General features: G+C 33.8%; 1 protein-coding gene across 4 annotated transcripts in view; it reads left to right on the forward strand.

Moving 5' to 3' along the window:
* The window catches only part of LOC114031861 (protein SSXT), a 94,820-nt gene extending 79,449 nt beyond the window's left edge, over positions 1-15,371 (forward strand). For 2 of the 4 annotated variants that reach the window (XM_027847037.1, XM_027847040.1), the window contains 4 exons: positions 1,574-1,666; positions 2,409-2,531; positions 5,943-6,076; positions 13,626-15,371. In XM_027847037.1, coding sequence (XP_027702838.1) covers positions 1,574-1,666; positions 2,409-2,531; positions 5,943-6,076; positions 13,626-13,652 — 377 coding nt within the window. In that variant the 3' untranslated portion in view covers positions 13,653-15,371. The remainder of the gene's footprint in view (positions 1-1,573; positions 1,667-2,408; positions 2,532-5,942; positions 6,077-13,625) is intronic. The other 2 variants (XM_027847039.1, XM_027847041.1) reach the window with 1 other exon arrangement.
* Positions 15,372-15,800: the final 429 nt, after the last annotated feature.

Raw genomic sequence — 15,800 nt, forward strand, 5'->3', positions numbered from 1 at the left:
TAATGGTTAATTTGATGATTGGGTAATTCATGTTAGAAAAATACCATTTTTCCATTATGATGTGTTTTTTTACTTCAGTTAGCTAATTGGCTCATCTTTTTATTTTCATGTGTGGATATAAATACAGCCTTAACATTTAATGGAAAAGTTTTGTATTGTAGTATATTTTAAGTCTTTCAAGAAATGTAAAGTCTACTTTATTAAATTATGTGTATTAGGATCCCTACTTGATTATAGTTAAGCCAAAATGATAGTTTTAATCATATATTTTAAAATTATTTTTAAATAAACGAAGTGATTGAATTAAGCACAACAAAAAGATTTACATAGACCCAATTTATTATTTTTAATAGTATATTAATAAAATCCAGTTCTCTTTCATAGCATACTTTCTTAAATCTGAGAATTATATTGCTCAATATTTGCCCTGTCTGCTTATTAAAGATAAAGGTTAATCATACAAATGTCAAACCTTAAAAATTACTGAAGATAACTTATTTTAGTGTTCTTCATTAAGGATTGTTGGTTAAAAGTGTATATTTGCATAGATGTGTTTTTATATATGTGTCTGACATTTACAAGGATCAATTATTCTTTAAAGTTAAATAATTTTGTTAAGCAGCATTGGGCATGTTCTAATATTTCTGAATATTTATGCAAATAACAGCATAGGTATTTCTCAGGTAGTTTTTTTAGAACTTTGGAACACACAGAGCAGAGCAATGAATGTAATACTTTTAACTCCCTGCCCTTAACCTTATTTAGTTATTCTTCCAGAATTTTATCACTTATTTTAGCTTTATATCTGCATTCCTTGTTAAAAACAGTTGTGAATTCAGGAATATTTTTTGGTACTAGTTTCCTGTAATCTTGCAGGAGAAACAGATTGTGTCTTAAAACAACATACAGGTCGGGTATACTTTGAGTTATTAAGATAGAGGTAACTTTGAATCTATGTAAAAACTACAGTAATTTTCTAAAGGTTGTATGTGAAAATACTTTGAAAAATAATTGAATAATTTTAGAAAAGGCATATATTTTCAATTCCTAATGCTTTAAATGGGAAAATATAATGTAAAAATTTTGTCTCAGTTTCTTTCAGGGGAAAAAAAACCTTATGAACCTCTGTTATATTTTGTATTGTCTTTAGCATATGCTGTGGAATTGGAGATCAGCAGAACAGGTGTTTGACAAAATATGATAATTGCTTCCTTTGTTCATTCTAATTTAATTCAGGTTATTTACATGTGAAAGGCCTAAATGCTTTCATTCTCTTTTTTTAATGGAAGATAAAGTTTTTTTCTCCCAGTGAGGATTATCAGAAGGTTAAGACTGTCCCTTTCTGTGGTGTTGCTAAAACTATTGCTTTTTACTTTAAAAAAAAAAAATCTGCACGTTGACTCAATATGAAATTCAGTCATATTGGTAAATATTTGGCTAATGCGATTGAAAAAAATTTTTTTATGTATTTCCAGTTAAATTTTTTTCATTTTATCTGAAAGTTTAAATATTTTTAGGGTTTTCACTCATTGGCCATTAACGTTTCTTCCTGTCTCTTGTCGAATTGATGTAGGTCATAATGATTACGGTTATCAGCAACCGTCGTATCCTGAACAAGGCTACGATAGGCCTTATGAGGATTCCTCACAACATTACTACGAAGGAGGTATCTATATACCTTCACACACATATGCACATATATCTCCTCTCCCAGGAATGAAATTTCTTGCACAAGGCAACCTGTATCCAAACCAAAACTCTTGTAGAGTACTAGTTGCTGGCTATCTTGAAAGTTATGGAGTCCCCACAGCAGTCAAAATAATTTTCTTGCAAACACCTAAAATGTGTAACCATAATTTGCCATTCTCTAACAACAGTAAAATGACTAAAAGATCTTTAGAAATTTTTTTTTTACTCAATGGAAAATTTCTATTTAAACACGAATCCATCAGTTCGGTTGTTTTTTTTTTTTTTTTCTGTGTGTGTTTACATATATATACATATATACATACATAATTTCATATATGAATATAGTGCCTTTAGGAAACAGCTTGCTGATCTTGTGTAGCTAGTGTGTGCTCTTGTAGCTGTCTTTAATTTTGTCTTTTTTATTTTATTTAGCATAGTCATGATCTTATGACTGTGATGTTCCAGTAAATGTAATGCTCGTATGGCAGAGACGCTGAAAATGCTGCAGTTCAACCTTGCAAAATTGGCTTTAACTGCAGTTTGTTTGGCCGAATCCTTCTGTTTGGTTTGAGTTTTCTTTGTTTTGTTAACTTTTAAAAATCAAGATTGCATTTCATTTTTGTTCTTGTGTTGTTGGCTGTGCATCTTAGAAGGAAAAATAAATTAATTAAGCAAACCTCTCAATGGCTCTTTTTTTCCCTCTTCCAATCATCCTGCAGGCAATTCACAGTATGGTCAGCAGCAAGATGCATATCAAGGACCACCTCCACAACAGGGTTATCCACCACAACAGCAGCAGTATCCAGGTCAGCAGCCTTACCCAGGACAGCAGCAGGGTTATGGTATGTACATAGCTTTTTGTGAATTTTTTGGGGGCGGGGTTTGGTGAGGGTCAGACAGGGAGTAGAGAGTGAATTATTGAAGAATAAATAGATTTCTTTCCCTGTTTTTCAGCCTGGAAATGTAAAATTCTGATAAATTTGTTAGAATTCATCTTTGTTAGGAAATAGAAGGAAAAACTCTAAGGATATTGTCAGTCTTTTGATTGACAAGGTTCTGTCGTATACTTAATAGTGTGAAATGAAGTAGATAGTTTTTTTTTTGCCATGAATCACCCTTTGATAAAAATATTTATTTGAGTAAGCTATTAATTACTGCTCTTATAGACAGTAGAACATTTATTAAGATTAGCGTTTTAAAACTTACATTTATTAAGATTAGCTTCTGTTTAAAGCATGGGGGATAAAAATACAAGCAAGATAGTCTTTGTCCTCAAAGATATGCTTTTTTTAAGTGGGGCTCCTTAAATTTTTAAAAATACATTTTTATGGATCTTTTACTTTTGCATCATTTGAATTTCCCCCTGCATTTTTCTCTTCCATATTCCCAGAGAGCCATTTCATATGACAAGTAATATATTTTTTAAAAAGTCAAAAGAAGGAAAAACATAATTAGCGAAACTGAGTGATACATTGAAAACATCTGAAAATACACAACATTCCACTCATAGGCCTCCTAATGGAGGAAGACAACTCATAAAAGGTGGCTGGGAAAGGGTATGGGTTAGAATGTTTGTGGCACTGTAGCATGGAGGTGGCTGGGAAGTAATATAAAGGCCTGGTTCCAGGCAGGATAAAGTGTCCCAGAGGCCAAGTCCAAAGTTCTGGTAGCAGGGATAGCAACCCTATGTACTCTAAAGTTAGGGTCCTAGAGACAGTGCAACTTACCAAACTCTGACATGGTGTTTTGCCTCCGTACATCATAATCAGGCTTTATTTATTTTAAAAACATTAAAGAAATTCATCTTAAATTTTTTTCTTGTCTCGATCTTCTGTTCTCATTGGTATAGGGAACATTTGGGAAGAAGCTACCTCTACCAATGTAGAACTGCAACGTATAGTCATAGAGAGTTATTAGGGACAACTAAAAAATGTTCCTTCTCCATTTCTTGCTAAAACCTTAGACATTTTTTCATGTTGTATCATATTTTGCCCATATGGGACTTACTCTTATACTTCCTTCAAAGGATGGCAGACCCTTTAGCTTATTACTTCCTCTTCCACTTGAGTATTTCTGAAGAAACTTAATATTTCATTACTATTTAGTTTTGTTCTCTAGATTTAATGATAGAATTTATATATGGCTTTTAGGTTTTCAAAGCGCTTTACATATGTTGCCTCCTTTGATCCTAACAACAATCCTATGAGGTAGGTGCTGTTATCATTCCATTTTACAGATGACAAAACCAAGGCACAGATAGGTTAAACTTTTACACACATACACACAATTTTTTAGTTTCAGTCCTATCAAATGAAAATGCAGCAGTAATATGTAAAACTTCATTATTTGAAAGCCTTGTAACATTTTAAGAAAGAAGCAAATGCATTGATTTATAATAAAAATGATTAATGATCATGAAGGATGATAAAGTAAAATAGAATTAAATATTATTTGTATTAAGTAGTTGCTGTGTAAACACCAGGAAAACCTGAGGGAGGGTTCCTATTTTGTCTTTCCCCCCAGGCCTTAACAGTCAAGTATTCTTCTAATGGAAAAAAAAAATTAGAGTTTTAATGATTAGACTGATGGAATTTATGTAAGGTTAGGATTACTTGAGAAAATTATTTTCTTCCCATTTTAATACTAAGATGCTGATTTATTATTACCTGATGATATTTCCCTCTGAGATCTGTTTTCTTAAGGTAGGTTTTGAATGGCTAGGGTTTTCGTGTTAGCCTGTTGTAGAAAACATTCAAGTGTCAGAGCTTTCTAGCTTAAGTTTTATAAAGAATTCTTTATGGTAGGTGGCCGTTTTTATAGAGCTAACATTTCTGTTTGGAAAAGTACATTTAGACTTGGGTAGAAAAACGTACATCAATCCCTTACAGTCTCTTTCATGCCAAATTATTCTTTTTTCATGGTCAAATAAGGCATTTAAAATAGTGATACCCAATAATGCTCTGAAGGCACATCTGGGTCTAATACATACAGCTTACTACTCTTTGAGAACTTTCATTTGTTTTTTTTTTTGTTGTTAAAATGTTATATTGCAAAATATTCTACAAAGTATGAAGTAGTCATTTGGCTCTTTTGGTTAATATTTTGCAGTTATGCCTCTAAAATCATATAACTGTTAAGTTCTACCATTTTATATATTCAGAGAGTTTTTCAACTTTGTAAACTGGTAGTGGTATGTTTACTCTTCCATCTTTTCCTGCTTCTTGCTTATTACATCTTTTAATAAAGTACTACCTCCTATAATGTATGACCATCATTATGGTTCTTAATTACTTTATAGCCATCTATTTCTGCTATCCATTTTGTTAAGGCAGTTATAAAAGTTTGGAATGTGAGATACTAGTTGCACTGGAGCAAGATATTTTAGGTCGTTGAAATTGTATGAGTAATATTACTATTTTGTAGTTAATCTGCTTCCTGTTATACAAAACTGGAGGAATATTTTGAAGTCTTGTAAAAAATAAACTTTTAGAAAAACCAACAATTTAAAAAGCTGTATGTGTTTGCTAAAATAGAATAGATAGCTTTTGAAATTTCATTGACCGAATTATATTACTTGGCAAAAAGTGTTTCTTCAGATGTTAATAGTACTAAAAGAAAGCTTTATGATGATCTTGTCAAGTCATTTCACCTCTTTACCTCAGTTTCGTCATCTGTTAAATGGGGATAATAACAATACCTACTTCTCAGGGTTATTGTGAAGATCAAATGAAATAATGATTTTAAAGTGCTTAGTACAATGCCTGGCACATATTAAGCATTATATACATGTTAGATTCTGTTGTTGTCGTCGTTGTCATCATCACCATCATCATCATCATCACAAATTCAAAATTGGCAAACTTTATTTAAAAATGTAAATGCAGCCCCTTTTTAATGTCATCACTTAAGAAGTAAGACAAGTTGCCAGAGAACCGTAACTGATTTAGAAACACATGTGTTGTTTGGGCCCAAGTGAGTTAGATACCAATTGATTACTACATTTGTGCTCTTCCAACCTCCTTATTTTACAGATGAAGTAGGAAAAGCTAGGTAATTTGTCTAAGATCATGTGGGAAATGAGCAGCAACCAGGATTCTGACCCAAGCCTCTGAGCCCAAATCTGATGTTTTTTTCACTCTGCTATGTCACCTCTTTATTACTGTATGAACCTTTTAGTTCTAAAGGACTTTTATTGTTACATATATTTTATGTTTTGGGATACCAATCCTTATTTTTTCTTAATAATCTTACAGGTCCGTCACAGAGTGGTCCAGGGCCTCAATATCCCAATTACCCACAAGGACAGGGTCAGCAGTATGGGGGGTACAGACCTACACAGCCTGGACCACCACAGCCACCCCAGCAGAGGCCTTATGGATATGACCAGGTAAAATTACTATGATTCTATTTCAGTTGTTTTGTTTTCCTTTTTATTAATACTGGCTTTTAGTTTTGAGGGCTTCATTTGCCCTCTAATATTCTTATTAATATGTTATTAAGAAAAATCTATTACATAAAAGCCTCATTGTAACATATGTTATTTTTAGTTACCATAGCCTGTCAGTTCTTCCTTTATGATATCTATTGCATCTATTTGCCTACATTTCCAGTGCTATTACCCTAGTTTAGAAGGTTGTCACCTTGCACCAAAATTTTTAAAAAGCTTCGTAACTAGTCTCATGAACTCCTCCAGTGGCTGCCTCTTTCAGCACATCTAACATATTGCCATAAAATTAATCTACCTAAAACACTATTTTCTTCATTTTGCTTTCCTCGAGAATAATGTGCAGTGGCTTTTCATTTGTCTATAACCAGAATTCCCTGCCTTTTTTTTTTGAGAAATGTCATTTTTTGGGAGGGGAGGTATTGACAGGACACAATGTTATTTATAAATTGTTACTTTGCTGATATAGCCTGTTTCTCTCTACCAAACCGATTTGTAGTGGGGAAAGGAAGAGTGGCCAACAATTTCCCACATGCACCATCTGCCTATTGGAAACGCTTACATGTCATTGGAATGGAGGCCATGTTGATAGCTACTAGTTCTCAGTTTACCTGGTTGATATTAATGATCACTGTCAACTAGTTGGAAAGCTTTAGCCTGCAGGATAATAGTCCAAATTGCTCAGTATGATATGTTAGCCCTCTATCATCATCTGGCTTTATTTTAACTAATTCTGTTGTCCATCTCTATCACAAGTCATATGTAAAAACAACAACAATAATAATGAACATTATCTAACTTTTTAAGGTTTGAAAAGCACTTTTTATATATTATCTAATTTTATGTACAGTTATTCAGTTCTTCTTTCTTGTACCTACCACTCCCCTGAACCCTTCACACTCTATTCTTATCCTTTGCCCTTTCTATATAGAATGAATGCTAACTTATCCTCTCTAAGTTTATATGAAAATATTAATTTTTTAAGGCCTAGCTCAAATTCCACCTCTTCCATGTAGCCTTTCTAAATAATTGCAGATTATATTAATCTCATCCTTTTTTGAACTTGAATAGCTGTATACTGTCTCACGTTATTATATGATTGTTTTATATGTATAAATCTTACCTTCTCAGCAAGATAGCATACCCTTTAGAGATGATCAATTACTTACTATAATTTAAACCACATAGTTGGTGCGTACTTTTAAACTTAATAATTTTAATAGACTTATATTATATTTAATTAGTATATCCTATACAGAATTGTACCTTCTTTGCAAGGTTCAGTTACTGTTGTTTTTCATTCTTTCTCCCACTTGTGAACACTAATAGAGACAAGGAGAGCATGGATAATCCAAATAGGCAGAAAGAATAGCTTTTTTAACTGGTGGTTAACTATTTTACCCCAAATCTGCCAAAGTTTTCTAAGTAGACAGCTTGATTGGTTTGAATTTTATCTTTCTGTTTCCTTTCTTGTACCTTGTGGATGGTACTGGTAAGAAGTAAGATGAACTCAAGTTATATAGGAAGAAAAGAAGCAAGAAGCTAGATAATCTATCTAATGAGCTCCTTTATTCAGTGAAAAGAGCATTGGATTTCGATTCAGAGGACCTGAGTTCAAATCATAACTCTGCCACTTTCTATGTGATTTTTTTTTTTATTAAGTCACCATCTTTGGCCTTAGTTTAAATGAGGACTTGATGATTTCTGTTGGCTCTTCTAGCTCAAAATTCATGCTTCTATGAAAACTATTGATCTTGAGTGAGTAGTATCTGTAGCAGTTGGAACTGGTGGGTATTCTCTCCTAAGAAACAGATTGCTGCCATCCATACGTCATCTTGTGGACTCTTTTCCCTGTTCTCCCATTAAATCTTACACAGGAGGGTCACCAAACATTGTGGCCTGTATTTCTTTAGTCACCAGTTATATAGTATGGAGCAAATACCTGTCAAAGAGCATCTGTAATCAGTTCATCTAATTCTGCAGTCATTCATCTTTCTATTATCGCTTACATTGCTTCTTAACTCCAAGTCTTTGTAGTAGTATAATGCCTCAGACTGTTCAAATTCAATCTGTTTTAATACCAACACCCTTCTTTACTACACTGACTCTACATGTAAGTGTAACTAACCCTAATATTAATTAGTTCTGGGAAAAAGTGACCTGAAATGAAACAGTGTTGCAGAGGGCAGAAGATTGGTGCCAGAGAAGCTGAATTCAGAATATAAAAAGCCTTACATGGGTCTTTACAGAGACATGAGATTTGTTAGAGGACTAGAGTAGATTTAAATGAATGGTTCTTGGATGGGGCATTAAACTAGATGCACTAGAAGGAGACTTTCAGCTCCTAAGTAGTTGTGATTTTAAGTCAGGCAAAATGGAAGTGCATGGGAGTTGGTTGGCTGAAGGACCAAAAAATAAATAAATAAATAAAAAGAATTTCTCTTCATCCTGTAAAAGAGGTAGAAAAATTCTTTCTTTCCAAGGAACCCTTAACCTTTTTTAGGTTTTTTTGTTTACATGTTTAAGGTCTAGCTAGTGATGACAATTCTTAGATGAATTCAGTTTTTTGAATAAGCATTTCCTGAATGCCTGCTATGTACAAGGCACTGAGCTAGACATTAAGGATACAAAGACAAAAATACCAAATATGTGCTCCTGACCTCAGGGAGCTTACATTTTCCTGGGAGGAGATATAGTGGTTCTATAGATCAGTAAATAGAAGATAATTTGAAGAGATAAAAAACTGACAACTAAGGTTATTTAGGAAAGATTTTGCAAGAAGGTGGCACCTTCACATAGCCATTGTCCCCACTCCTCAAAATATATCTTACTCAGAGTTGGAGAAGGTACAATAATCCAACTCCCAAGGTAGGAGTTGAAAAGTGGAAAAGTTCTGATCCCCAGTACAACTTGTAGAAAGAAGTTATTTGATTATAACTCAGTCTGGGGTTTCTGGTGCTAATATTCTTTTGCCTTTTCTCTATACTCAGTCATTCAGTAAACATTTATTAAGCATCTACTATGTGCCAGACACTTTGCTAAGTGCTGGGCATTATGGGACAACCAGTGTATTTTTGTATTTGCGGATACTGGGCAGTTTAAATATCCTTAAGGTATTTTGGGGAGGTTGGGGGTTAGAGGAGGGCTAAGTGGAGGTAAATTCTTTTCTCTGATGTTGGAAAAGCCAGCAGATGACCAACTAACTCAGAATGTATGCTTCTGGATGACAAGAACTGTTATTATTTTTGTATTTGCATTACTAGTACTGAGCACAATGCCTGGCTCAAAGCAAGCCTCTTTGTACACTAGACTGTTGCTAACAAAGACAATCCTTTTATTAATGAATAAAGTGTTTTTACATATTAGTGTGATTTTTAACAATCGAAGTGAAAAACAAAGATCCTAAATGAACACCTAAACTTTCCTGCTGTCTTGGACTTGGCTTAGGGAATTGATAATAAGAATTAGCTAAAGAAAATTATACTGATTAGAATGCCCACTGTTAAAGAGGGGCTTGATTATAAATTATAGTAAAAATCTGACATTTATCATACAGTAAGTTTATACTATAAGTTACAACATACCTGTGATTAAAATAATTTTACCACCATTTTATATATAAGGAAACAGGCTTGAAGTTTAAGTGACTTATCTCACATGAAGGTGAAAAGAGTTGGAGCTGGAACCACTAAGCTATCTGACTCCTTATACCTCACCCTGTTTTTCAGTATATTAACGATGTCATCAGAGCAGCTTTTGGTAGCATGCCTGGATAGTGATATTCATCCAGATTTCCTTTAAGAATGAATGTATCTCTTTTCATAGGAACATTGATGTTTTCAGGTTAATAATATTCCATTTCTTAAAATACAGAAGTATTTCAGTTCTACAATACATTTTTTTTAACCTTTACTGATTATATGCTTCAGATTACCCTACCCATAGGAAGGAGAATCTGATGGGTTTCAATGACTAAAAAAAAAATTTCTTAGGTTCTTCAACATAGAGTTGGAAGGGGCCTCAGAGGTCATCTGATTTAACTCCTTCATTTTTTAGATGAGGAAACTGAGGCTTAGGGAAGTTAAATGACTTACACAAGTAATAATCATCAGAGACAGGATTTGAACCTTTGCTCTTGGCTCCAGCACCAGCTACTTTTAGTTTACCATATTATCTCCCTTATTTATTTAGTGATTATTGGTATAGCACTATAGTAGAATTGAGGGTGTGAAGGTACAAATAAGGCATAGACCCTGCTCTTAAGGAGCTTACAGTAAGAGAGAGACATAGACAGACAGAAAGAGAAGAAAGAAAGGAAGGAGGGGTGGAGAGAGTGAGATGTGTATAGATACCTGTAATTCATGGAAAGAGGTGATAGAAGGGGAGTGGGGCAAGGTCAAGATTTGCCTGAGAATAATTTAAGGAGGAAATGATCATTTGTACCTTAGAGAGTAATGGAAGGCAGAAAGTGACATTTGAATTGTGCCCTGAAGAAAGGGAAGGACTTCACACAATAGATGTGAGATGAAAAGGATAGAGTTCATTCTAGTCAAGGGGGAAGTTTTGAGCATAGATATGGAGTCAAGGAAAAAAGAACTAGACCCAGGGATAAGGAAGCAGGAATGCTGAAAAAGTGAAGAGGAGCTAGTAAGGGAAATTTGGAAATGTAGCTTGAAGCATATTTTGGAGGGCATTGAATGCCAAGATCATAATGTTAGTAATAGGTATAGATATGACAACTAGGTGGTATCGTGTATAGAATGTTGGGCCTGGACCTGAGTTCAAATCCAGCCTCAGACGCTTGTGTGACCTTGGGCAAGTAACTTAACCCTGTTTGCCTCAGTTTCCTCATCTGTAAAATGAGCTGGAGAAGGAAATGACAAATTACTCCAATATCTTTGTTAAGAAAATCCTGAATAGGGTCATGAAGAGTTGGACGTGACTGAAATGACTTAGTCGGTGGTGGCAGAACCAAAGAAACGGGCCCACTAAACCATATGTAAGGATCCCTGTGGGTCACATAATGACTTAGAAAATTATGTGTTTCTATATTTCTTTTTTAAATAATATATCAACACAATAAAATCAGATAGGAACTACATTTTATCTGGTTCAGGCTGCAGCCTGCACTCAGGAGTTTTGTTGGCCCCATGTATTCTGTGTTTGACATCTGTTCTCTGAATGTTTTTTGAGTAGAGGAGCAACACCACCAGAATAGTGGGTTTAGAAGATTATTCAAGTAGTAATATGCATTGGGGTTGGGAAATCTAGTTAGTAGGCTTTTAAAATAGTCCAGATAAGAAGAGATGAAGACCAGAAGTAGTGTAGTTACAATGAAAATGGAAAGGAGTGAATAAATGTTGTAGAAGTAAAATTGACAAGATTTGGTATCTCATTTACTCTTGGAGAAAGGGAAAATTCAAAACGTTGAACACGGATTTGAACTTGGGTGACTTGAAGATGTTGATTTGGCAGTGTTCAGTGGTTTGTGGGAAGGCCCACTCCTTCCCTCTCATCTTCTTTCTCCCTCTTCCACTTTCAGTTAATCAATAAACGCATAAACATTTAGTAAGCACATGCTGTGTGCCAGGCACTGTGCTCAATGCTTTCCCTTGATTATAGGAATTTTTTTTCCTCCCTTTTTCACCCCACCTCTTCCTTCTTCACTCTTCCTTCTCTCCCCTGCCCTCATTCCTCACTTCTTTGATAAGGGGAGAGAAGAGTCTACCCCCTGGGTCACAGTAGCCACATGCAAGAATCTCAACATTCTCCTCTCCTGGATTGCACTCCTTTGTACCTTTGTGTCCTTTATTCTTTGTTGTATAAACCATCAAAACAGAATAGCCAGTCTGTGTATCTGCTGCTGGGCAAGGTAGACCTGTTTCCTCTCATGTTCTTCCTTCAGCTTGTCTGTTTTTTCCTGAGGCCAGTGCTGCTTTTAGTTTTTTCCAGTCCTTTCCTGGTAGTCTACCCTAGCTTAGAATCCTTGCTCTAAGCCAAAGATCCACACTGCCTCACTTTGGTTGTGTTCTCTTTTAGTCCCCCATGGTCCTTCATTCCTTAACTTTTATGACCTAAAACTTTCCCATCTTCTGGGGTAACTCCCCATGCTGGTTATTAAGACCCTTTTATCATCTAACTCGTTATCTTCTTGATCTCCCTGTCAGGAATCAGCATGTAGAATAATTTAAAAAAAAAATAGTACTCACAGTTATTGTTTACTGGTTTCTTTAAAAATTCTTCTTAGTCAACCTGTGGATTTATGTTTTATAATAGGTCTATGTTCCTTTCTGTTATATTCCATTTTCATTAGGAGCATACAAAATGCCACCTGCATTGTGGATTATATATATTCTGTTTGTTGGACCAATAGTCTGGTAACTGAACTGTAAATTATAATGTTTCTGGGCGGAAAGTATTCCAAATTCCAAGCACCCAAATTAAAAACAAACTTTTGGAATACAATTTATCACAAGTTGAGAATTGCATATATTAATGTTATTTAATTGCATGCTTTATTATTATTTATATATTGTATATATGTTATGCATATATTTAATTGCACATATTAATGTTACTTAATTGAATAGTTATTAAGTGTTCATAGAGTGATAAGTATTAGATGAAAATAGTTAAAAGCTGTATTTAATCATTAAACTCTTTTGTAGATGACTTAGATTAACCTAGAAAAATTAAATAGTTCTAAAATTTAGTCTTTCTTTTTTTGGGAGGAATCCTCTCATTTTCTTGTTCCCTAACTTGTACTCCTACCTAGGGAATGAGTTGTGAAAGAGTGTTTGCACTGAAAGAGTGGCAAGTCTTTTTTGGTTAACTTTGAAAGACTTTTCATTGTTTTTAGATATTTTCCTTTAAAAAAAAAATCTTAGACTTTTTACTGTATGACTCATATTCAAATACTAACTTGGCTGTAGATAAGCTTATTACCTATGCATTTCCAGTGGTTTAGCAAAGAAAACAAACTTTTGCATCTAGTCCTGAATATGTAATAAATTTTTATCTGAGTAAAAGATTTAGAACTTAAATTTTTATAAATGTTTTAATGTGATGCATAGAAGATAATATTTACTTATTGCAACATAGTTTCTATTTTATCTTTTAAAACTAATAAGGCAGAAAGTAATCACTGCTGTAATATTTTCTGTATCCTTCTAGGAATTGTAAATCTTTTAGGATTGTTGTGATGCAACAGTTCTTAAACTATACAGCTTCACAATTATTTGTTTGGCTTAGTTGACAATTTCTTGCATATTCACAATTCTCAAAATAATTTGCAGTTAAATAGACTTTCAAACGAAATTCCAAGGTGATTCTGCCCCTTCAAGTATAAAAAAATCTTGATTCTCTAAGGTACAATTTTTTATTTGTAGTAGGATAAATCTTTTTAAAATGAGCTGTCACTTTTACTTCTTTGCTCCAACAGAGGAAATGGTCAAACCTATTATCTAATTATATTTAAAATTTTATTTTTTAGGGTCAATATGGAAATTACCAGCAATGAAAAAAGTACTTACATTCCAGTAGCCAGTATCTATTAGCAGCCATATTGTCACCTCAGCACTGTGGACACCTCCCTGTGAAGAAAATATTTCATTCCGTCTAGTTTTTGGAAAAATCTTGTGGATAAATGACTGTTTTCCACTAAGCAGTCTTTATGGGCTAGTTGTAAAAAGGCTATAGTATCAAAAAAACCCAAAACTTCTGATTTCACATCCTTACTCTAGATGGCAACATTGGACAGAAAATACAACATAGCCACTTTGCAATGATTTTAGAACTGTGTTTCAAATGGCCTGTTACAGACTGAAAGGTGTGAACAGCTTTGTATGTTTATGAAGGTTAAGGGAATTTAGTACTTTTCCACAGATTCTTTTGTAAGGGGAAGAGGGAAATGCACACTTTTTACAGCAGCAATATTTTGTATATTATGTTTATTTCATATGCAAGGCAGTATACTATGCTATGGGCAGGATCAGAAACTCTCTGTTAATGTGGATCTGAGCATGGTAAATGCTTGATTGGGTTGGTCTCAAAATGGTGTAACATAAAGATAAAGGTGAGGGAGAAGACAAAGCACGCCATATGTCCGCTGTTCAGATCTTGTGTAGGAAATTTGAATCCCTGTTATCTGTAAGATAATCAAGGACTATGTGATACTGTTTTGAGTAAAAAGAATACAGTTTTTAAAAGCCACCTTGTTTTGTGGAGAGAAATCTTTTTGTAAAGATCATTTATAATACAGTTTAAAATGTGAGGCAATAACAGAACTACTTTGGGTTGGATCTGAGAAATCTTTGGTAATAGCTTCATGTAAATGAAATGTTAATCCCTTCCTAAGAGCAATAACAAAACAAACAAATAGACCAAAAGTATTAATTTTACCTGTTTTGAAATAAGCAGGGGGATACCATAAGTGATATCAAGGAGAGTTTGATTTAGTAATTTTTTTTTTAAACATTAGATGGATAATTGGTTTATAATTTAGCATAGGAGACTTTACCCTTATCTCACTTTCTTAATTGAGAGTAATATCTTTAGAAAGGGGGCATTTTTGTGTTTGTCTCATTTTCATATTGGTTAATATAAGACCAAGCAATGTTTAGGAAAACATTTAATGGTAAAATATATATATATCAGGTTTTGTTGTGAAATGCATTAAAGCCTACAAATGTTGCATGTGAGATAGCAGCAGTACCTTGTTCAATAGCATGGTACCTAGTAGTTATTTGAGAACACCCTATCCCTAATAATTTCAGCTAAATTCAAGGATAATATTGATTTGTGTAGGAATCCATGCATTCATGAGTTTTCAATAACAATTTTGCATTTATAATTTGAAAACACAATTAGCCTAAAGGTAAAACACCATTTTTATCAGTTGCCTATGCCTTGGAAGGGGATAATCTTTATTACTGAATTTGTCTTTTCCACTTCTGAGAACTCAGTGTATGTGATGCCATAGCATTTGAATGAGATAAAACGTACAGTGTACTCAAAAGGAGGAATTTAAATTCATTTGTTTTAAAAGGAAAAATTTTTTTTCTTTTATTAAGTTGGTCAGTAGGAAATGTACATCAAGATTTGAACAGATAAAGCATGAACAGCATTATTGTGATTGAAGTGCTTGTAGGTTCTGTGCCAATTTTCTACCACTGTGTACTTCATTGCTATTTAAAACTGTATCAACTCTAACAGAAGAATAAATTATTTGTGATTTTAATTTTCTCATTTGTTTCTTTAAATTAGATCTCTCTCACTCTATTGTCTCGCCTAGAGACTTTGCTGTGGGTTTTTTATGTAAGTTGGTCCAGTAAAAGCAAAACTGTATTTGTATTCTAGGACTTTATCAAAATTCTCTTGCCATGCCCAAGTTAATTAGAATTAACTGTTCAGTAATCAGCATGTTGTGTAGGCTGTTTGTTACAAAAATCTTTCTCAGAAAATGAAGTCCATGAGGCTATAATCAAGATGACTGAATTAGATAAATGAGTCGAGGAGACAAAAATGTGCTGAACCCAACCTGGTGTAGATATGTTATCTCATTTGAAATAAGCTCAACTGACATTAAGAAATAATTTGTCTTGCCAACCCATCTTCTGTTGTCTTATTCTCCTTTTAATGGAAACTAAAATTGCAATTTTAATAAGCA

This window comes from Vombatus ursinus, unplaced genomic scaffold (genome assembly GCF_900497805.2).
Source record: "Vombatus ursinus unplaced genomic scaffold, bare-nosed wombat genome assembly UNPS02015255.1, whole genome shotgun sequence".
NCBI classification, from domain to species: Eukaryota; Metazoa; Chordata; class Mammalia; order Diprotodontia; family Vombatidae; genus Vombatus; species Vombatus ursinus.